The 23,364-nt window shown below is 40.9% G+C and overlaps 1 protein-coding gene across 4 annotated transcripts in view; it reads left to right on the top strand.

Moving 5' to 3' along the window:
* The first annotated feature begins 769 nt into the window (after positions 1 to 769).
* The window catches only part of EPN2 (epsin 2), a 47,978-nt gene continuing 25,383 nt past the window's right edge, over positions 770 to 23,364 (top strand). For 3 of the 4 annotated variants that reach the window (XM_040589926.1, XM_040589928.1, XM_040589929.1), the window contains exons 1-2: positions 770 to 937; positions 22,526 to 23,299. In XM_040589926.1, coding sequence (XP_040445860.1) covers positions 22,705 to 23,299 — 595 coding nt within the window. In that variant the 5' untranslated portion in view covers positions 770 to 937; positions 22,526 to 22,704. Of the gene's footprint in view, positions 938 to 12,034; positions 12,145 to 22,525; positions 23,300 to 23,364 lie in introns of all 4 variants that reach the window. The other variant, XM_040589927.1, reaches the window with a different exon arrangement.

Here is a 23,364-nt window from a genome sequence, read left to right on the forward strand (position 1 = left end):
GGAGTAGAGCTCTGCTAGCCAGCTTCTCCCTGACCCGCACCCACCCTGGCCGTCTCCCCATCAGCCATGTCCCATTTCCTTGAATTGTCTCACCATTTTACGAGGGGAACAGATATTCAGGATTAACTATGAGGCCACGGAAGTTCTTCAACCTGCCACCCCTGTGGACGCAGGTTAGTCATTATCCCTGGAGGGAAGGACATGGCCGCCATCCCACCCAGATGGCCCAGCTCCCCTCAGATCACCGTCACCATCCCCAGCTTCCCGCCACCTGCAAACACTGTTGTTCTGTGTTGGCGTGGGGCAAAGGTGCAGCAATGGCGCTGTGTGAGGCGACAGGAGTGCCTGGTGACCCCAGGCTCTGTATTTTGGGGGCTCTGTTTTTTTTTGGGGGGGTCCCCTCTCCCACCTGGAATATGGGGCTTCCCCTGAGGTGTGAGGAGGAGGGGGCTCCCCTCGGCTTCCAAAGCATTTTCCTTCCCCCAGGCGCGGCCGCGGGCCGGAGCAGGAGAGGGGCCCTCTCCTGGGCCCGATCCTGCAGTGCTCCCCACCGGCGTCAGCCCTCGGCCCAGGGGGGCGGCGGGCAGGGCTGAGAGGAGCCCCGGCAGCGGCCTGCCATGGCGAAGGCCGTGAGGCGGGCGGGGAGGGCGCGCAGCCCCCGCGGAGGCCGCCGTTCCCCCCTCCCCTCCCCGCATCCCCTCGCGCCGCTCCCGCCCGCGCCGCGCCCGGGCCGGGGACGCGCCTGAGGGGCGCGCGCGGCAGCCGGTTCCGCCTCCTCCGCCACCTCCCCCCGGCCGCCGCCATGTTGGATGGTGCGTGTGGGTGTCAAACCCAGGCAGAGGCGGCGGCGGCGGCGGCCGGGCAGCGGGACACCCCCCTCCGCGCCTCCCGCGGCCCCTTCTCCGCGCTTCTCGCACCGTCCGCACTGCAGCGCCAGGTCAGTCCGGGAGCCGCCGGGTGCGGGCAAGGCGCGGGGGGGAGGACGGGCTGACGGCGGCGGCGGAAGAGCCTCCCCCCGCCTCTCCCCTCAGCAGCGGGGTGCGGGGTGGGCGCGGGCAGGGCCCCCCGGGGCTCCGGGCCTCCCCGCGGGGAGGGAGCGGGCCCGCCGGCCGGCTGTGGGGCGGCGGCTGGTGGGCCACGGGCCCGGGGCAGGCGGGGCGGGGGGGCGCCGGTGCGGCGGTGAGGGGAGGCTGGGGGGCCGGCGGGGCAGCCCCGGCGGGGGGCCGGGGTGGCCTTTGTTGTCTCCGTTGGGGGGGGCAGCAACAGTTCCTGCCCGTCGTGGCAGCCCGGCCGCGGGGGCAGGGGGCGCGCCTCCGGGGCTCCGCCGGGCCGGTGTCGCCGGGGGTGGGGGGGCGATCGCCTCGGCCCCTCGGCTCCTGGGCCGCGGGCTCCGTCCTGCTGGGGGCCGGCGGCCGCCGGAAGGCTTTTGGCCGCCAGCCTCCGGCCGAAAGTTTGGGCCTGGCTTCCCGGCCGGCCGCGTCCCCGCCAGCCACCTGGGCCGGGGCTGCGGGGGATGGCGGCCTGCTCTGGCGGGGGGGGGTCCCCGGCCGCGGGGCCCTGCCCGCCCCCTCCCCTCTGCCTTACTGACCTGAGGTGGGGTGCTGCGGGGTGGGTTTGATTTTTTTTTCAGCGACGTAGTCGGTTTGGAAGATGTGTAGTAGTGCTTTTAATTATTTTTTTAAAGGGCTTTTTATTTATTTATTTCAATCTTCACCTGCAGTACCTTTGATGCTACAGATTGGTCTTGGGAAGTCAGTGTGCTACATTATATTAAGCATTACTGTTGTGAAGCATATTGAAACAAGAATTATCATAGGCTACCCACAAAGGAAGTTCCCAATTTTAAAGCCATAAAGTCTATTGATAACGTTTGGTCTCAGCTTTATCTGGCCAAGGGGTATGTAATGCTTCCCCCCTCCCCCTTCCTAAGTACCGTGTCATCAGTGATCTGAAAGGCTAGGTCTGTTTAAAACTTACACGGATTGGATGTGTTTCTTCATCTACTAAGAAAGTACCCTGAATGATATACATACATACACATTTTCAACAGGAGGCCTAAAATACTTCTTTGGATTATTAAGTTGTGTTGCGGATGTTACTGGCTGTCGAGGCTGATTTTGGGGGTTCACCATGCAAATCAGGCCACAAGATTAAGTTTTCTTATTCTCTTCACTGGAACACATGTTTTATGGTAATACGGAACTCTTGCATAATTCCAATGTATTGCTGTGCTTTGTGTGAGACAAGGTCATAGAAAAATGGATTGTTAGGATGTAAAATAAGGGATGTTAGAATGATTTTTGATTAAAAATATAAAGATATTGTAATGATATCTGTACCAAAATACTGCAAAATTTAGGAAGTACTTCTAAATATGTTTGTCTTGGCTGATTCTCAGACACATTGTTTTTGAACAAACTGATATTTAATGTTATATTGTGAAGAATCAGAACTTCTGATAAATTTTCTATTATAAACTCAAAGTAATGGTAAACTAGCTAGATAGAATTTTGAAGATAATCTTCCGTATATTAAATATTTAACTATGTTATCAGAAATTATCAAGAGCAAATTAACCATGAGTATGCATTCCTGAATGTGAATTCTGATAAGGCTGAACTGACTGCAAGTTATACTTCAGGAAGTTTGACTTATGGGTGCTGATTGTAACTTCCTTGATGCCATAAAGTAACTATGTGACATCATCCTGCTGTGATGAGCGTTCTCCTAAATGGTAGCTCGACTTTTACATGGACTGACAAATGAAAATTAGTATCTGCCTTTAAGAAATGAAATAAAGTGAGGTACTTACATGATGGAGCTCTTGTCTTTAGAAAAGATAACTGACCTGTTGCTTAGGTAGGAGCTAAGTAGAATTGGTTAATATTTGGGCAAGAAAAGTCCAATCTGCAAGTTGCCTCATGGTCCCATCCTAATAGGAGAAGAGATACCCGAGACCTGGCTGTCGGGTTAGCCTGGATGGTAACGTTTGCGCTGTTTTTCACGTCCATTATTCCTACAGTCATTTTTAATGAATAGTTGACAAACATCTGATGTCCAGTACAAGCAAGCAGTGCTGTATAATGCAATGAGCATAAATGAATTCAGCTTGTACTGACCGCATCATTATTTACATAACTGGTTAATCATGCTAATTTTGTTCCAGCTGTCAGCCATTTGATTGCTTTAAAACTTGGAGCTTTTAAGAAGCCTCAAATCTTGGATCACTGCTGTGAAATGCCAAAGGCCTAATTTGCTACTTCATAAAAATGCTGATAGTCTTTCTTTCTTGATACAGAAATTGGTGTTTTGTTTTTGTGGGTTTGTTTTTTGGTTTGTGTTTTTAGTTTTTTTTGTGAGAGAAATCATTAAATGATAATCTGTTTTAGGAGAAATACATTACAGAGTAGTTACGATATTCATGATCTTGCTTTTTTTAGGTCGTGTACGTAGGATGGGGAAATGGCTATTGGTTTTGCCTGGTCTAGAAGAATATAAGTTACTGTAAAATCTTTATTTAATGACTGGTACTCAGGAAGCAACTTTCCAGTCTTCCAGTGCCACATTTGCAGAGCGCTAAATTGTCTCTTGGGATCTTGCTAATAGAAAATGAAAGGTGCCTGGTTTGTGTGAAGGTCTGTAATGTTCTTTTTCCACTTTGCCTTACTCTGATCTATGCAGAGAAAGTATCGAAACGTACTAGTATCCTGCTGTCTTAAGTGCTTCAAAGAACAGCGGGGTTTTTTTGTGTATTTCAGTAGCCTGGCTGCTCATTATGAAGGCATGAGATGCTGTGGAGGAGAACAACATGTATGCTGTCCTCCAGAATAAAACCTGCTAGGTCTAATTGTAGGTCTGCTAGCATTGATATACTTCAGTTTGGTTACATACTGGTACGTGCTGAATAGTAGACCATAAAAAGTCCCAGAATTAATCGGTTTAGGTGGCTGTTACAGGGTTGCTTTTCTGTTCGGGGCGGGAGGGACGCGCGTGTGTGTGGAATTTAGAATGCTTGTATGTCATAATAAGTGAATTCAGAGACCATAAGCTTCAGGATGAATCTAGAACTAGGTTGTTGCAACTGAGCCTCTTGGTGAGTGGTGCAGGAGGTAGAAAGCTACAGAAAAGCTGGTACTGCTTATTTATCATTATGCAAATCACAGTTCTGTCTTTCGTTTTCAAATTTGGGATTTGGTTGATTCTATGACAGTGCTCCAAATGATTGATAAAAGGCAAAATAGTTGGTACAGACAGTTCTAAGATGTGTTTTGTAGGTAACTAGAAGGTTGTAGGCAGTTTTTAAGGAGAGTAGACTAAATGACTGAGTTCCTTCAAACTGTAGTGTGTACCACAAGAAATTAAATGTGTGTAAATATCTAATAAGATATGATTATACTGTTTAGAAAACTATTATAAAAAAGTATTTTGTGTTTTCTAGCTGCAGTGTCACTGGCAGCTGGGGATGTTTACCAGAATTTGGTCTGTCGTGCATTTTTATATGGAAATACTGCTTTGAATCGCTATGCTTGGCGAAATCTTTTTGTCTGTATGGGTAACTTTTTGATCAATTTTTTGGGTAGTATTACAAAAATTGAATTTAAAAATTGATCTCAGAACCAATGCCCTGTACTGTGTTAATTGTTAATAGTGTGTCTATCTGTTTACATGTCATCCAGGGCTGTTAACATAAATACCTCTAACTAGTGCCTTGAGCTTGTGTTCAAGGTCAGGCTTGGTCTGTTCGCACTGCCTGTGCCTTGGCTTGCATGCTGACTTCAAAAAGCCAGCTCTTCCCAGGTGGGGAAACACGAGTGCAGAGCAGGGGAGAGCTCAGGCATGAACAGGTCCCCACTGGCAGTGTGAGTGCGGCTGGTTCTAGCAGTATGACTGGGTAAAACCAGGCCCAGCCCAGAACTAGATAGGTATCTGTGTTGGAGGCTCCCCTTATCTAGGTTTTACGGTGGAGGTGGCTGGGTAAAGTTTTAAAGAATCTCAAATGCAGTATGTTTTGTTGTCCTGATGCATGCAATTTATTTTCAAGCAATAATTCTCCTTCCACAGTCAGAAGGAGAGCTCCCTGAGCTGCCTAAAGTAATTAGCTGAGATTTTTGCATGAGGCCTCTGCAGTTTTCTTCAACATTGTTGACTGCTCCTGTCTTTCCTCCAAGTGCTGTTTTATTAATGTTGTCTGCAGTTGCTGAGTCTTCTGTCATGTAGCTGTGTAATAAAGACTAAATATACAAGGCGTGAGAAGTAAAATGGTTTTGGAGGGTGACCCAGGCAGGAGAACACTTGCATGCTACAAACCTGTCTTTTGTCTTTTAGACTTCTGTCTCCTCCTACTTTCTTGCCTTCATAATTATCTTGTACTTCGCACATGTATAATCTGGTTTAGTGTTGATTTGAATAACAGTCCTCGTTCCTCTCTCTGGTCGGGTCATATACGTGTTTCCTATGGCACAGGTTTGATCACCTTTAGACCAAATGCTTTGGTGGATGTTCTGTTTCAGTGGAAATTTCTGTTATCGCTTACGGTAAAACATTAATCTGTGAATCATTTGCTTTTTCATGCTTAACAGTGCAGCACTCAATGAATGATACTTTTACAAATTAAGTAATTTTTTTTCAAAGTTCAAAGCTGCTTATTAGTTTAGAAACATACCAGACACCTTACCTAGAGATGTTTTAGGTCCATCCTTCAAGACAGAAATCAGAAGACTTGCTTGCCGTGTTTGTTGTTCAATGTAGCCATAGTTATTACACTCATGGCCAGTTTTTGGGCCTGTTGTTCTAGAAGGGACTACTTAGAGATGGTGCAGTCTGGGGCTCATGGCTAAAATGCCACATCTGTTTCTCCAAAGAAATTCAACAGCCAGACATTGATTTAATCTCTCTGCAGTATAACCTTATGGAGACTTTCCTGCCATTCTGAAGATGTCGCGTGCATAATGTAATGTCTTCTAAAATCAAAGTGGTAGTTTTCATTGTTTAAAAGCAGAAACCCAAGCAGACCGAGCTCAGTACTTTGTCTGTTGGGGCTGTTCTCTTTGGTTGAGTTTTGCCGCTGAGAAATGCTGTAATACACGTTGTACTCATGCTAGTTGAAAATGTCAGCATGGGCGACAAAGACACTAATGATGTCAGGGATGTTCTTTTACATTTATTTCTTTACTTGCTTTGAAATCATATTAATTTCTAGACTTAACATCAATTTGGTAGTTTCTGAGCCTTTACAAGGGCAACGGTCTTTTCATAGCTTTGCTAGAACAAAGACATTTTAAGAATCTTAATAGAGAATCGTATAATCTTATTACAACCGCTCCTGACTGTTTAAATCACTTCCTTGTACTTAAATAACAATCTGTCACCAGCTATTTCTTGATTGTAGTTTTTGTCAGATGTAATTTACCCCCCTCTGTGTTTTTGTTATAATTTTTTTTTCTGATTGTGCAACTCTTAGGTTGGCAAGACATTTCTTTCTCAAACAGTTCTTCTGACTTCATTGGGACTAATTGCATGAGTAGCTGCTCACTGGTGTAAGGGTTGTATAGTTCACAGATAAGACCTTTGTAGGACCTCATGGACAAAAAAAGCACTAAAATAACTGATACGTAAAGTTCTAATATTCCTTAGGGAAAGGCAAAACAAAGTATTTTTAAAGGTAACTTCCTCCCCTGAGACGTGGGCATGAAAGACTCCCTCAAACATGTTTCCTTGTAGGTAGGAAATCTGTTCGCAAGTGACTAGTTGTGTGTTGCTTGCTGGGTGAACAGGCCCCAAACAGCATTTTAGTTTTGTTGTTCTCCTGCCTTTTTTTTTTTCCCTTTTAGTAGTGAGGATTTCTTCAACTAAATCTGTTGACCCAATTGCTGCCGCAGCTGCCTTTCTGCTAACTTTCAGCTCTGTTTGGACAGGGATGAGGCTTGCGACAACAGCAGTAAAGCACAGATGTTTGATCTAACCCTATGAAATCAGCCAAAATTTAAGATCATTAATTAATTCCTATCCTTTGGTTCTAAATGGAACTATTTTAACACGCCTGCCTGTTCTCTGATGGATGGTCAAGCAGAATGACTCTGCCATGTACTATATGTAAAGGAAAGCGCTTCAATTATTATTTGAAAAACAGAACTTTAATGTTTTTAATTATTCAGTTAGCTAATTAATCAGTGAAACACCCTACCATTTTGTGACATTGCTGGAATGTGACTACTAATGTTTGTTTAGAGAGGTCTGAATTGTGCATTACCAGCAATATTCAGGGAAGATCTGGTGAATCTTTAAAATGCCCCTGTCCAGATACTTCATAATTTGATTAAAAACCTCTTTCTGTAATGACCATTTGAAAGCATAGGACTCACATCTACTCTGTTATCTAATGAAATATTTGCCTTCTGAGCCCATATTGGCTTATTGCATGGTTTTATGATTACTTCTTGTAATACTATGCTCCTTGCAGTGATTTTTTAATCATTATTTTTTTTTAAGGGTTTGGATTGCTTATTACTGATGAGAAGTGTTACTATTTTTTTGCTGCTGTTGTTGAGCAGAGTTCGTTAAGTTAAACTTTGTCTCCCAATTTAGGAGAGTGTTTCTCAGAAAGTAAAGATAATGCCTCTGTTGGAATGTTTTTAGATAAATAGCATAGGTGGCACCATGTACTTTCCTTAGAAGTATGTAAATGCAGATCAGAAATCAATATTTAATATTGTAACTGTAACTTTTTAGAATCTATACAACCTGCTTCTGTGTATTTTTAAAGCAGAAATGGCTGCATGTTACTTCAGAAGAACAGGAAGACTGTCATTGCACCGGACTGCAGTTATGTAGCCCATATATTTTTATACTTTTTCAGCAAAGCAACTGCTTTCTGAAGACTTTAAAAAGATTGGTACATGGGTGACTCCTCTGAAAGATATTTGTGTTTATATGTTTACTGATTCTTTTGGGAAGATTTAATAAGGAAGTACTGTAATTTTTAGTTTGTAATTGGTTTTACTTGGCTTTCATAATTCTTAAATTTTAGAGAAACTGAAGTTTAAAAGCTCGTGTGATGGCAAATTCACTTTTAAACTGGTTTATTGCAGAGGAGCACTGAAGTATATCATCAAAGGATGCGAGGGTTTTTTAGTCTGCAAAACTGCTTAAGTGTTGCATTTAAAATTTACAAGTCGCTGACTCCTTTGTGAAACATTAGGACAGACTGAAATGTCTGGCTCTTTTTTTTTTTTTTTTTTTTTTTTTTACGTTTGACTACCTAGTGAATAATCTTTTGCCTGGCCTGCTGGTTTAAGCACACTGAATAGTATAACTAACATTTTGGTGTCTGTCTGCCAACTAATAATGTCTACGTACATTTAATTTCACAATAATATGAATATATGATGCCTCCAAGAGAGTATTTACATGGGCTTTAAAAGACAGAGCATGTTATACAACTGAAGATGTGTAATACTGGGGAGTGCATGGCAGGAACTCTGCTTATGTGGCAGGCTGCTGAAATGTTGGAGAGGTGAAGAACAGCAAGATAATTTTGTAGGCTGTCTACATAATACTGTTTCTAATATGCGTTCTGAGGGGTTTCTGTTCTGCACTTCATGGTCTGGATCAAGCGAAGTATATCAGCACGTACTTCGCTTTGAATGTGTGAGGGATCTGTTGATCTGGAACTGGTCATTGACTTGCAGTCAGTGCCGAGCATGGCGAGTCATTGTTTAGTACTGTTAGCTTTCCAGGTGTAAATGCAAGAAACATGCTTGGACATCCTGAATGCAGAAATATTTTTGTTATGTATGTGTCTACACAAAATCGTGTCTGGATGCCTTGGGACAGAGCCAGGTTTTTAATCTTCCCCCCCCCCCCCCCCCCCCCCCCTTTTTTTTTTCTGGTCAGCTTGGATAGTGTATACAATACTATAGTGCCTTTTCCTGTCCCTGGAAATCCTGATTTTTAGTTTCATTTTGAGAAGGGATTTCTCTTTCTTATTCCAAAGAAAAATAAACTTTAAAGAAAGCGAAAGTGTGCTTCGGTTTTTTTCTTGGTTTTTTCTTGTTTTTTCTTGTTTTTTTTCTTTTTTCTCTTACACTTTATGGGAAGGTCTGAAATATGCTGTCAAAACTTTGTCTCTTTTGTCTCAGAAATTCAAAGTTTAGAGATTGAGCAGGGGAAGGCGAGTAGTGGTTGGTGTTAAAGTAGTTGGAAAAGAGAAGGGGAGAAACACGCTGGTGTAAGTTGCCTTGGTAGTAGCACAACATGCTCACAGTAGAACTTCTACTGGGTAGTAGAACTAGTAAATTACATGTACGTCTGTGTCTGTGTGGATGCATGTGTATATAAACTGGAGCTTTAGCTGACTGAATTTATGATGGTAATGCCGTTGGTACAGGCAAAGCTTCACAGTTAAAACCACATTCAGTGCCTATCAACGTGTGAAATGGATGTGTCTCTAGGTGCTACAAGGCTTATGCTTCCATCGGGCTCAACTCATCTTTTGTCAAAACAATTTTAACTATTTTATTAAAAATATGGTGACTTCTGCATTTTCTCCTTTCATGGGAAACCAGAGTAAAAAAGAATTAAGCCCCGCCTGCTGCTTACATGCTAAACAGATGCAAATAAGAGCCCCCTCCCTCCAAGTTGAATCCGTTCTCCTCATGGGTTTCTACATTGTTTTGATTAAAGCAGTTCTATTGCCAACTCCCAGCCCAGAGGGCAGGTGAGAGGAAAAAAATCCCTGATTACAGCTCAGTGATTAACATATCTTTTTGAGCTTGTAATGTCATCATTTCACAGAAAACAAAGTTCCAGCAGCTTCACAGAGTATAGGGTTGTCAGAAAGGCAAACATCAAAGTGGAAAGAAAAGAGTTTATTTAAAATATGGTAGAAAGACTTAAAACATTTGTGCTAACCTATAAGAGCTACTAAAAATTAAAAAAAGCCTTTGAAGCTAAGCATTAAAGATTTAATAGTATTAATTGAATTAAGCCGTGGGAGTTAAGGATATGTAGACACATGTGTAAGTGTTATGTATTCTAAGACATTATCTATGTTAAGGAAGCTAAGGTATTGAGAGTTGAATTAATTGTACTTGGTTTATAAAGGTTACCTTAACAAAAACCTTTTTATTCTTGGACTTAATTAGAGTAGATGCCATTATAACTCAAAGTGTAAACAAAAGTGCAGTGTACTTACTATCATTTTAAAAACTGCAGTGGAGCAGAGAAGACTGGACTTGGCATACCTGAACAAGGCAAAGCAAGCAAAGTAGTTTCTAATCTACACTTTAAGGATATCTTTGTTTCTTTATATTATTAAGTCTGATTGATATATATATATATGAATAAATACCTTTTCCTTTCACTGTTATGAGAGTGGTAACTTAATACCGTTGTAACTCCATAATAAGGTTTCTTCCCTTCCCTTTTACTCCATGATACTCTGCCTGTAGGTGTGGGGGTTTTTTGGTAGCTATGCTCTCATGTTAGTTCATAATGTATTTTCTCTTAAGAGTGGCTGATTTTGGTAGCTTTTCTCTTTTCTTACGTTTAGAACTTATCACTGTTATGAAAACTTCTTGCTGGTGGAAGAATGTGGTCAGTTCCTCCATAGCTTTGTAAATAGATAACAGAGAAAAAATCAGTCAAGTCCTTAGCACTGTAACAGTTGCAGTAGCCTGGTGTTGAGGAAACAGTGTGTGTGGGTGTTTTGTATTTTTGCTCTTTGCAAAACCAAAACTCACTGCAATACTTAACATATTTGACCTGAACATTAATAGGCAGGGAAAAGGCAGGTCCTTAAGTCATTTGCAGAAAAATGAGCAATGAAGGCTTCTTGCACAAATGTGCAGGTGGCTTGACAAAGGAAGCTGATGTCCAGAGGGGAGCAATATCAGACAGGATTTGATTGGTGTGGAAATACTGGTGTGTAGAGACACTACCAACCTTGTCAAGAGGGATAACGAAATTGAGGGTGATCTTAATACATTCATTTTTCCTCCTTCAGGAAGATGGTTGCTGACAGTGTAAGGCAGGTTGTTTGAGCTCTTCTTACTGCAAATGTAGTTACTAAATGATTCAGCATGATACTGTACCCACGCATTTTAGCAGTATTGATGAATTCATTACCCTTCTGTTAGCTGATGGATGTTAATGGGCTAGAATTTCTTCTGTGCATTTGGGCTAGATGGAATGCTTTTGAAAAAAGATTAGAAAATGGAGTGGGTGAGTTTTTAAGTCACTTTCTTGCTCTGTTTATAAATCTAAACGGAGAGAATGTTTTTAATGACTTGCATTAATAGTGGTTAAAAGAATCATCAGCAGTGCAGGGATACCAGGCAGCTATGGGAGTACAGATAGTAGTAGTACTACGCAGGGAATTTATTTCCATTTTTTTCACGTGTCCCCAAGCTGTAATCAGCTGCTTCAGAGGCTTGAGTTTTGGATTACACACCATAGGTATTGTCTCCTGCATGTGGACTCCTTACAGGACATACGGAGTTCTGAGGACATACATGGAGTTGCTGGTTGTAGAGTATCGAAGCTAAAAGCACTTTGTTCTTTATATATGTTCTCTGCAAGAGCTGAGTGGAAGAAAATGACCTTTAATAATGGAACAGGCACAGATGCTTTTGAGTAACAAGTCTTTGTCATCCTCTTCGAGAAGAGCAAGCTAACTCCCACTCAAATGATTTTCCGTCTAAATATCCAGAATAGATAAGAGAGTAGGTAGAATATTACTGCTGAAGGGTGGATTCAGAAACTTGAGGAATTGTTCCAATGACAGCTGAAAATTTGTGTATATCTGCACGGGAGAATGTGGGATTCACTGGCATCTTCAAGCCATTTTTTTCCCCCTAATTGCACAAAAATCAACAAAATAATAAAGCAAAATAATAACAAATCTTTGCATTTGTGAATAGGGATGATTCTTATTAATGTCTGAATGAAGGAATTGAAAAGTTCTGAGTAGCATAATGCGGAAAAAAGTCCGTATAGCAAATGATTTTATTTTTATTTTTATTTTTTTGTCTTCCAGTGATTCATTTCCATCAAAGATGAACTTAGGAATATAGCTCAAAATCAGGAACTGGGGCAGCACGGAAGTAGACCAAAGTGGCTGGCAGTATTTTTGAGTGCTGTTTCATGGTAAGCATAACCCAGTCTAAATCCAGGCTGCTGATGGCAGGGTTGTCGTGCCCAATCCTCTGGCTGCACGTACTTTCTGCCCAGCAGAGCTCCTTTGGATGGAAATGCTTTTCCCTCCAAGGTGGTAATGCTAGAGGTACACTAGACAGCTCTTTTAGGAAGAGGGAAAAGAAGTAGGACTGTTTGGAAAAAAATTTGTAAACTGTGTGGTGTGTGCAATGTAAAAAAAAGGTAGAAGATATGGAGGAATAAGAAGGTAAGCTGAACAGAAAGTGTTGCAGGACAGATAGCTAAAATCAGTGTGTAAAATGGACAGGGCCAAGATTTTGAATTGTTAGCCAATTTTGAAAGAGAGAGGACCAAATTTATATGGCTCTTCAACATGAAACAAAATGATTGTATTGGTGTTACTAGCACCTAGGTAGTAAAAGGCGATTTCCCAGAAAACCTGCTGTTTACAGTTCTTGTGCTGTCACCTGCTGAAAGGAAGCCCAAAATCTAAACCATCGTATTTAACTTTACCATCAATTTGAGCTTTCAAGGTGCAGCTTTACATTTTGCCTGGTGAAATGTAACTGTAGATTGCTGTTGAAATGGATGTTACTTCCCTTATTTGTGGTGTACTTTAAAGTAATTAGAGTGACCTTGGGATTAATTGCTTTGGTGACCTGATCGGTCAGAAATGCCAGCTATCCATCTTCCCCTCACCTCCCCCGGTTTGTCAGATCAGCTCACTGAACCGATTCTATCTTGAGATCTGGCATGAGGGGCAGGGAGGTGGCATGTGACAGCAGAGCAGGTAGGAGCAGGTTGCTGCCTTCAGAAGCAGCCCTCAGCCAGCTAAGAATGAAGTGTAACTGAAGCCACATCCTCTGTTCCTCTGCGGCCCGACTGCTGAATAGTAAAGCCTAGTGTAAAATCCTGGGTTTTGGCCAAAACGTTCCTCCAGTGGGTTGCATAGAGGGTTTTAGGAAATGTGTTTCCCACTGTATAGTTTTAAGGCAACTTAATTAGTCATGAACATACAACTGCATGTAGCTTAATTTCTGAGTGTTAAAGTAACCTGATGTTAACTGTTACCAGTTGTGATAGTTAAGACCATGTGTTGACTTTTCAAGATGAATGCAGGATGGCACTTGAAGTTTTATACCATGAATGGGTGTTGATGAATATAGGTAGGATATTAAATCAATCTTCATTTTCCTTACAGGCTTATAGTTTGTGCTAGCAACCAGTATGCTTAACAATTTAAACTGAAGAAAATAGTAATGTTTTGGATGTAGGACAGATACGGCTTTGCAGATCTTGCACTGTTCCTTAAACAGTCCTTTATTTTACAACATGAATTTTTAGTGAAAAAGTATTAATTAGTCTCTCGGCTTCTACCAGTAGTAACATGGAGAGTTAAACTGTTGTTTTGTACCCCTAATCTTTGTAATGATGAGCATTTGCCTTTGGCCTACTGAGTTTATTAATGTGGTTTCGTGTCTGTAGTGTGTAGGCGGATAGGAGAAACTGCACATGGTGATGTCTGCTTTATAATAATAAAATGCAAACTGAATTTAGTTAATAAAATCATTGGGTAATTGTAAGTAGCAGGTACTTTCTCAAAACATTGATACGTGAACACAGATATATATGAATATAGTAGTTCTTGTCAGCTTTGAATTTTAAAAATTGCATTTGTATAGGAAAGCACTGTGGCATAAAGAATATAGCTAACGTTTTGTGGTCTTGCAAGCTTTTACATTGTATTCTTTACAGTTCCTCCTGTCTTCAAGCTGATCAATCAGGGCTCTGATCTGTTATGAGAGAGGATATAATGGCTTCCCTTTGGTAGTTGTCTGTCACCAAGTAAGCAGCCTAAGTGACAAGGCTGGACTTTTCTAATTGACACACCTTCTGGCAAGAATATCAGATGTCTTCCTTCCAAAATGAAAATGTGGAAGGAGAGTAGTGTCTCCTGCTGTTTTTAATTCAGTTGAAAACGCTACTCAAATATACCTGATAAACTGAATTTATTCCAGATTGTTACCTTTTTGTAAGGCACACATTGGGTGATAATTTTTTTTTCTACTCTGTTTGTGAGTATAAGACTTAAGTGCTTTCACTCAAGTAGGTAATCCCCAGCAAACAAATTCCTTTTGAGAGTTTGGGTAGGTATTTTCACTGCCGTGTTGGATTAATTTGCATTTAAAATTTCTGGTTCAGTGCATAATGGCTTGACCTTATGCTGTTTTGTAATTCTGCAATATTGTATTGGGTGTGTAATGAATAACACTTGCTGTATTACTAGTGAAAAATAAACTGAGATCTGCTGCGTAAAATGCAGGTGGTACTGTCAATGACATTTGACCTAGCTGTAGAAGGAGGAATGTGTTATTTTTAAAGAGATGTTGACAAAGCTTGTAATCCTAAAATTAGATCTCCAGTGTAGGTCGGATTTGGATTGTTTGTGGTGATCTGTATGGCTCTTACAGAGGCTGTCCCCTTTCGCAGCACTTCAGAAGCATATTTGCAGCTGCTTCCCACGCTGTCAATAATTCCAGCTGTGTTATGGGCCGTAGAGTCAAATGTAACTGCAAATGTCAAAGCACCAGCAACTTTGGCTTGGCGGGTCCTAAGATAAAGTGGCCAGGTAATGCTGCCATGTTCTTGGCTGCAAGCTGAAAGTTAGATTTCTGCTTCTTACCCGCCCCCCTTCCCCCTTCCTGTAGACTCCGAGAGTAAAGAGGTAAGCTCTCCACTGAGCTCAAATACTGCCCTGGTAATTTAAGTATACATGTAGTAAGAAGAGGTGTTACAGAGAGAACTTGAGCAAATTTGTGTCTGTAAATCTGTTACATGGCTAAATGGCCATACAAGCTGGAGTTAGTTTTTCTCTGTGAGTCTGAGGCACGACTGTAAAATCAGCGTAGAATCTAACCTTGGGATTCATGAATATGCATAAATTTGAAGGAGAGTTATCTTTCAGCATTAACTCTTTAAATAAAGAAATAATTTGGCCACCTGCTGTCTGTGAAAGCTGACCTTGTTCTCTCATTTGTAAAAGGGAGTGGAAACCTTCCAAAACTTTTAATTTTGAACCATTTCCTCTTCTCAGAGATTACACTGAAGAAGACAAGCATTTAAGCTGTGAAAAATGGAAATTAAACCTTTCTTTTGGAGTTAACCCTGTTCTTCAAACCATTTGCCAGTCTGTATATGTAACTCATTTCCTAAATAATTCTGAAGGTTGAGGAAGGACATTGATGGTAATTTCAGTGTCTTCATTTTACTGTTTTATTCACATGAACTGCTGTTTTTTTCTGCCATATAATAGCAAGAGAGAGCTAATAAGTATGCTGCTTGTTGGCTTTTATGTATAGTGCCAAGCTGCTTCATTTCTCTTGGTACTCTTCTCCAAGTGACCACAATGTACAGTTGCCTCTCTTCCTGTTTCATTTTGGGAACAATGTTTGTATTGCAGTAGGATATTATACTGTAGGCAGTATAATGATATCCTCTGGTGGTCCAGTTGTTCTGTAAGAATTATTTGTGAATGGGGAGGGGGAGAGGGATGTGAAAGAGAATTAATTAAGTTTGAAAATTTCTCTAGCAGTGTGGGATCCAGCATCAGAAAAATGTCTCTGCTGTAATTTTTTCTGGATTACTATATTCCGGAATTTTAAATAAAGGCTTGTGCTCAGTTTTTTTTTGTCAAAGATTTCTGCTTCCTTTTTGTGGAAAATGAGACTTTCTAAAAGCACAGTGGGTTTGGGTTTGTACATGTAACGAGGTATCACAAGAAAACTAGGATGTGAATTTACAGTGTCAGGCAATAGGAATCCTTTTTCTTTGCCATAAATAGAAGCTGACTTACTCTTAAGATTGGGGTTATGTTTGAGCGTGTGCTTTTTACTCTGTGCAGGTGCGGTGTCGGTGTCTGTCTGGGGGAACTTCTTCCTTAGTCAGAATCTGGCAGTGCTTTTCCCTTAGCCTGGTTCTTTGCAGACTGGCAAGAAACGCTTTCCAGGCTCTGGGTTCTCCTGATTTATCCTGGAGTACAGGTCCCCGAGGATTATCTGCCTCTCTCATTCCACCCTGAAAGCAAGGAGAGCAGTTCTCTAGCTATTTTATGTATTCACGTCTTAGAGGTAAGGCACATGCTTTGGCTTTGTAACATGTTGGAAGGTCTCATAGCAGCTGCTTCAGCACTTCTTGGGTAGGAGAGGCTCTTGGTGTCTTTTTAAGGCTTTATATTTCACTTACGTTCCTTTGAAATTATAATGGGGTGCAAATATCCTGGATAGTGCTGTTTGAATCCTTGATACTGAGGATGTGCTTTCATAATACAGGGCTGCCTAGTTGCATGGCTGGCCTGAGATAGCCTGCCTGTGCCCCCAGTATTGCAGCATTTTGGGGTCTCGGTTGCCAGCATAGCTGTTGAGAACTGTCCTAGGATCTGAGTAAGGGAACCTGCTTGAGCTTTTGATTATATTTCCTAGTGATGACCAGAAAAATCTCTTTGTGTAATTGCAATATAAATCTCAGGATGTGAACTTGTAGTTATCTTTCTCAGTATTTTGTGAAAGGGAGGGATATTTTTATGTAGATTAAGATGTCTGTAGAGACTGCCTTGAAATCACAGAATAAATTAAGAAGTTTTCCAAAATTCACTTTTTATGCATGTTACTTACAGTTACTTGTCTAATCTAACATCTATATTTTGTCTGTAATGCTGTTCATTATTTTATGCAAATATCTGGTGAACTACTTATGTTTAATGTTAATTTTCACACTTTTTATTGCCCACTAGGTTTTAAAGGCTTTTCATGTATTTTTGGTCCATACTGAGCTGGACTATGTATATATTTACCTTCAGGCTTGATATAAAGGGCATTTTATCAGTGCAGACAAACCCTGGTTTGAGTTCTACATTCCAGAGATCTGAATGAATTCTGCTGAAAGCCTGTATATAGGTGGATTTGTATGGTTGTTTCTTTGAACTAAGTTTATTAAGGACTTTGTGGCTTGGCCTCATTTCTGGGTTAGTCTTAGCAAATTAAAGATGGTTTCCTCATGTAGATTTCTTTTACTGAATTTAATCTCTTGTGAGAGAGAGCTGTTGAGAAGTTCAGGCAAGAATTCCTTCTGTCTGTACACTGTATCTAGAAAAGCACCATGAGAATTCATCAGGGCTATTTGTATAATGAAACTATTGGAATAGGAAAAAGGAAATGGGACATTTCCCCCCAGGTTACCTTTGTTAGCACAGGTAAGCTTCACCATCTTGTCTACAGAATTGTATGTTTCCTTTTGTATCTATTTAAAGATGACAAACTACTTATAAAACAGGGACAATGGCTTGTAGGGACCAAGGAAGACAAAATGAGGAAGGCTCACCTAAACTGAACAAGACTTAACAACTCCCTCTTCCCCTCTTTGTTTAACCTTTTAAAGAAATCTGTTCAAGCTGATAGGCTTTTTCCTGTTGTTAGCAAGGAATAGCAGCTTTAATCAACTAAGTCTTTTCTGCGTTCTTTGCAACTTGTGTTAAAAATGCAAACTTGGATTTTTGCTGAAGTTGCAAGTGCATTTTACTTCATGTGGTTTGTTGTGAGAAGTTAATTCAGTGAGGTCTCTGGAAAAAAAACCCCAACCTCTTAAACTTTCTATGCAGGTTCATATGTTAGAAATGGTTTCTCACTTTTATGTTGTAAGGATATTCGTCTTTTTGATCATAAGGTAGGCTGTTATGGTGCTCCAAGACTTGCAATAATCAAGTAAAATGCTTATTTTCTGTGGTGTGGAAGCAGAGAGTTTGTAAAGCAGATACAGAAAAGCATACAGAGTTCTTAGTGGAAGTTACTGCCACTGCCAAAATAGTTATCTCGAATATTGGTACAACTGGGGGGTAGGGGGTGGGGATTGGGGATAAAAACGCCATCATTTTTCACTCCAGTCATGCTTTGTGTTTTTAATAGAGTAAATAGTGTAATATGAAGTTTAGAACAGATTGCCTTCAGCAGGTTAAAAGTAGAATAGATTTAGAAAACATATCTTTATATCAAAAAAAGGAAAGAACAGACATTAGTGTGATTCTCATTAAATGCTTTTGTTTTCATGAATCAAAGATAGAAAGTTAAAGAATCATGGCAGCATTAATGTATTGATGGTCTTCAAGTCTGTTACAGAATGACAAGTGAAGTCTTTAATTTTCTGGAAGAGTAAAAAAAATGCTCATTTCACTTAATCCAGTGCGTTCCCTTCTTGAAATGCTTGCTCTATGTTTGTTTTTCCAAAACACTACTCGAGACAGTCTCTGCTAGTAGCCTTCTTTGAAAGCTTCACTCTAGCAAAGCTTCCAGTTTGGGGAATGGTGCTGCTGTAACCTGGGCCTCCTGCACATGTAGGTACTCCAAGTTCACTTGCTTTTGGGCTGCACCTTTGTTGGTAATTCAACTAAGTCCTAAATGTAAACCTAAGCATTTCCCAAATACAGGGTTCTCACCAAACCATTTCTGCATTTGGTGAGGCTATACTTTTTCTTCTGCTTCTTGCTTATGCTTTACAGCAAAACCATGAATATTTTTCCTTCATTTAGCTACAGCCTGTTTGGAGAGCACAGCAGGGCCTTGGGTTCTGCCTTTGTTCTTTTGGTTTCTTCTCTGAAACCAGGCACGCGGGTTCCTAGTGTGTGTGGTGTCATTGGACGGGAATGAGGACTCTTCACTTTCTGGTGCTGTTTTTTTGGAGCTTGACAGCTTTAGGTTGTGTTTAATAGGCTGCTTCAAATGTGAGGTTGGGGTTGGGTCATTTTTACTCTTCTCGCAAGTCTGACTTACAGCAAAGCTTGTGACCGTGTGGCTGTGCAGCCTGGTCACCTCACTGATGTGACAGAAAACAATCCAGTGCTAAAAAGTTAATTTTCTGTGAGAGTTTTAGGTTGATTAGTTCTACTGTGCTGTTGTGTAATTGCTAGATTTGATGCAAGAGAGGGAAAGGGGAAGTGGTTGAAAGGTTGGGAGGCCACTGGGTTTGGTGCTGGCTTACAATTAGCTTGGCAAGGCATGAGAAATTGCACCCTGGTTGTCTGTGTGCCTGCTTATATTGTGATTATGATTAGTTCTTTAGATATTTATTTCTTTGGCGAAAATTGGTGATGTTTAGGACTACTAGGTGTTCCCATGTACTGTAAAATTTACCTTTCCTAATTATTGTTTGGTATTAAAATTTTTTCAAAAGCTCGTGAAGTTGTAAGAAGTAATAAAACTAACTTTGTTTTTTCTTTGGTTGGGGAGGTACATGTAGGTGAGGCATTTGCTTGTATAGTGTACTTCTAAAAATATTTTGATAAGGCCTTTCATCCCTGGCCTTTAGAGAAACAAAACTCTTACAAGACAAGAATGTTTTTCATAACTTACAGCAGGTTAAAAGACAGGAAACTGGGTTAGGAGTAAATGGCTGGTTCTCACAGTGAAGTGTCCTGTCAAAGATCAGTGCTCTTGCAAGATGCTCCGTTTCCTAGATCGTTTCTAAATAAGGTGGCCAAGTTGAACCAAATCGGTCAAATTTGAAACGAATCTTAAACTGAAAGGAGGGATGCAAGATTGAGACCACCTAAGTGAATAAAATAACAGATGAAATAGTTTCAACCACTGGCATAGGGAGAAGAAATGACCCTGGTTTCATGTGCAGGGGTAGAGGCACAACTAGCAAAGGGCAAATATTTTTAGAAAGTATTTGATAAAGAATGGGAAATCCTAAGCAGTAAATGACCATGTTTTTATACAAACTTTTGTTACTGCCAAATCTGAAATGTAGAGTGCTTGGAACTATGTATCTCTCAAGAAATGGAAATGTAATGCATGCATGGGAAGACATAAGGGTTGATTGGAGATTTGCAGCAGCAGCTTCTAAATAGAGGGATTCAATTTCAGGAGATCCTCAGTTCAGAAGGAGATGGCCAATTTCTATAAAATCGTGAGTGACATAAAGAAGCTGAAGGTGACTTGTTCTTTCTTCAAAAGCATGCCTCCTGTCTACAGCTTGGGGAACAAATGTTCAAGGTTAAAATAAGCTGAAGTACTTGTTTGTGTTGTGTGGTCGCTGCAACCGCTGCTGCATAGATGCTGAGGCTGAAAAAGGAAATACAAGTGGCTTCAAAAAAGGGGTTGGTGGAGACATTGTTGGCTGTAGAGCCTCCACCACAGGTTGCACCTAAGATGCCTAAGCTGATGATAATATAAGGCAAGGGAATGTATATATTCTTTTCTCATACACTTTACATGAGGATTTGTGGCTGAGGATGTTGGGCTTGGTGGACTTTTTATCAGAGTGCTTTAGGAGGTTTTGTAGTTCTCATGGTTTTGATTTTTCATGTTACTTACTGCTCTTCTGGTTGGGTGACACACTCAGTCCTTATGGGGGTGTTGTATTCTTCTGATCTGGGATCCATATCATCAGTGTAGTTGTGTCATTATTAGGCTGGTATTTGTACTGCTGCTGGCTCTGGTTTTACCAGCTAAAGAAGTTACTGCCTGCAGCCTGCTCTTAGTTTTTTGTCACCATCTTTCTACCAGATGCTGCCACGTCCTTCGGTAATTTGTTTCAGCTTTGTCTGTGAACTTACTTTAATCTGTTATTGACAAAAAGAAATGGTTTAGATTAAATAAGATGCATGTATTTGAGGGTGGTGGTGGTAATTTTTTTTTTTTTTTAATTGGTGCCTTACCTTTTGAGTAATGCATCAGAGTGATTGCAAGAGCAGGTGAACCACAGATTTGGACAGTGTTATCTTCGGGAGTGAAGCAGCGATCACGGATACCTGGAAACGTTTATATAGGATCAGCCTTTCCAAATTCTGGATTTATAATGCACAACCCTGAGGATGCCCCTTTTTTATTCCTTTGGCTACTAACCATCTGACAACAGATCAACATTCTTCTACAGCTGGCTTTAAATATTGGAAAGAACAGCAGGATGGTACAGTTTACCTAAAGTTCAGTGTTGATCTCACTTAAAGTTAATTTTCCGTGATGTCGTAGGAGTTTTTTATCCTGTCAAAACTTAAGCTTTAGTGGAGCAAGATAAAATACAGTAATGCATTGGACCTGCTCTGTGGTAGTTTTAACTTGCCCAGGATGGTTTTCTAGGAAGGGTATATGCCTTGGTGCTGGGAAAGTTGTGATAGAGCTGCACGTTGTCCAAGTTGACTCTTAGTTCTGCTTTCATTCTAAATTGCACCACAATAATTTGAAGAATTATAACAATTTTAGGCTTGAAATCTGTGCTTTACTTCTCTCTAGTGTCTTTTGAGATAACTGTTGCTTCCTTGGAGCGTTCGGAGAAACATTATTAGAAGACATCTTGAATATACAATCTCTATTAACATGGCAAGTTCCATTATGGAATCAGTGCTTAGTGTTCATGCAACTGGTGAATATCAAAGACTATTCCAACTGTGTTAATGTAATAGCAAAATCTGCCATTTAGGAATGTATTCTGAGCTTAATAGCTCTCTGTTTACTTGAAACAATGACCTTAAATAAATAACTGAAACAGCTTTCCAGCTCCAGAGCTTGTCCTTGGGTTTTCTTGCCAGTCATTTTGATTTTACAATTCCATTTTCATGTAATTAAAAATTATTCTGTGCTGTGTGAAAGACACACAGAGCAGAAACTGTGGATCTGATGAGTGTTGTCAAACGTACAAAGTAAATGCATTTGGAAAAAAAATATTCCCATCTAATCTGCTTAACATTAAAGGTCACCCTGAGTTGGATTGTGTTGTTCTGGTGCTCATTTCTCTTCCCTAGGCCTTGACAGAATGCAGAACACTGTTTAAGGTCCCTGCCTACAATTAAGTGTACTTTAAATATACCTGAGGTTTCAGAAGTAGCTTGATTAAATTTTAAGGAAGTTTGCTTATTCTCTTAGTATGCAGATTCCCGCAGCAATGGTAGCAATCTGCAGTGGTCAGCTGTTAGAGGGAAGCTAATGGCTGCCAAGCATGGAATTTCTAGTTTCACCTCAGCTCTGCAAGCTAGCGTTGTAATTTCTGTTATTAAAAATTCTAGGTAGGTTTTACCTTGTTGGAAACTAAACCCATAAGTTATTTCTTGGACTTTGTTTCTGTTTTGCTGTTAAAATTCTGCGTTCGCATCAGTGGGAATATATTCTTGCTTTTGTCTAGTTCAGCAGTTTAGGTTTTTGATATGTAGTGTTTAATATTACTTGTGAGAAGACCAAGTTGCTTTCAAAATCGGATGTCTTGAGGAAATTCAGGGAGAAAATTCATCAGATAACTTTAGAAGAATTTCTCAAAAGTGTATGTAGATGCTTTCCATGTAGGAATAATTAAAGACAGCTAACATGCTTTGTTTTCTTCCCTTTCTCAGGTCATGATTTTCATTTTCTCGTGTCATTCTCTCGAAGAGGGGAAATGATTGTAGTGGAACGTGTTACAAATAAGCCACAGATACGGAGCCTTTGCAGTTCAGAAACGTTCACAGAAGAGCAAATATAGCCCTTTTTTGTTTGTGTTCTGGAATCTGTCTTGTTAAAAAGGGAAATAAAAATGACGACTTCATCTATTAGACGGCAGATGAAGAACATTGTGAACAATTATTCAGAGGCCGAAATAAAAGTTCGGGAAGCAACCTCTAATGACCCTTGGGGTCCCTCCAGTTCATTAATGACTGAAATAGCAGATCTGACTTACAATGTTGTGGCCTTTTCTGAAATTATGAGCATGATCTGGAAACGACTGAATGACCACGGCAAGAACTGGCGGCATGTATACAAGGCCCTTACTCTGTTAGATTACCTGATCAAAACTGGTTCCGAGAGAGTGGCGCAGCAGTGTAAAGAGAATATTTTTGCTATCCAGACGTTGAAAGATTTTCAGTATATTGATCGAGATGGTAAAGACCAGGGCATTAATGTGAGGGAGAAATCCAAGCAACTAGTGTCTCTTCTGAAGGATGATGAGCGACTCAAGACAGAGAGGGCCCAAGCCCTGAAGACCAAAGAACGCATGGCTCAGGTGGCCACAGGAGTGGGTAGCAATCAGATCACCTTTGGCCGAGGCTCCAGTCAGCCAAACCTATCCACCAGCTACTCAGAGCAAGAATATGGAAAGTCTGGAGGATCCCCAGCATCTTACCATGGCTGTAAGTACAAGCAAACACATATAAAAAGTTCCTTTTCCTTTTCTTTTGAGAGATTTTGTATTCTG

Source organism: Falco naumanni, chromosome 4, assembly GCF_017639655.2.
Source record: "Falco naumanni isolate bFalNau1 chromosome 4, bFalNau1.pat, whole genome shotgun sequence".
NCBI lineage: Eukaryota > Metazoa > Chordata > Aves > Falconiformes > Falconidae > Falco > Falco naumanni.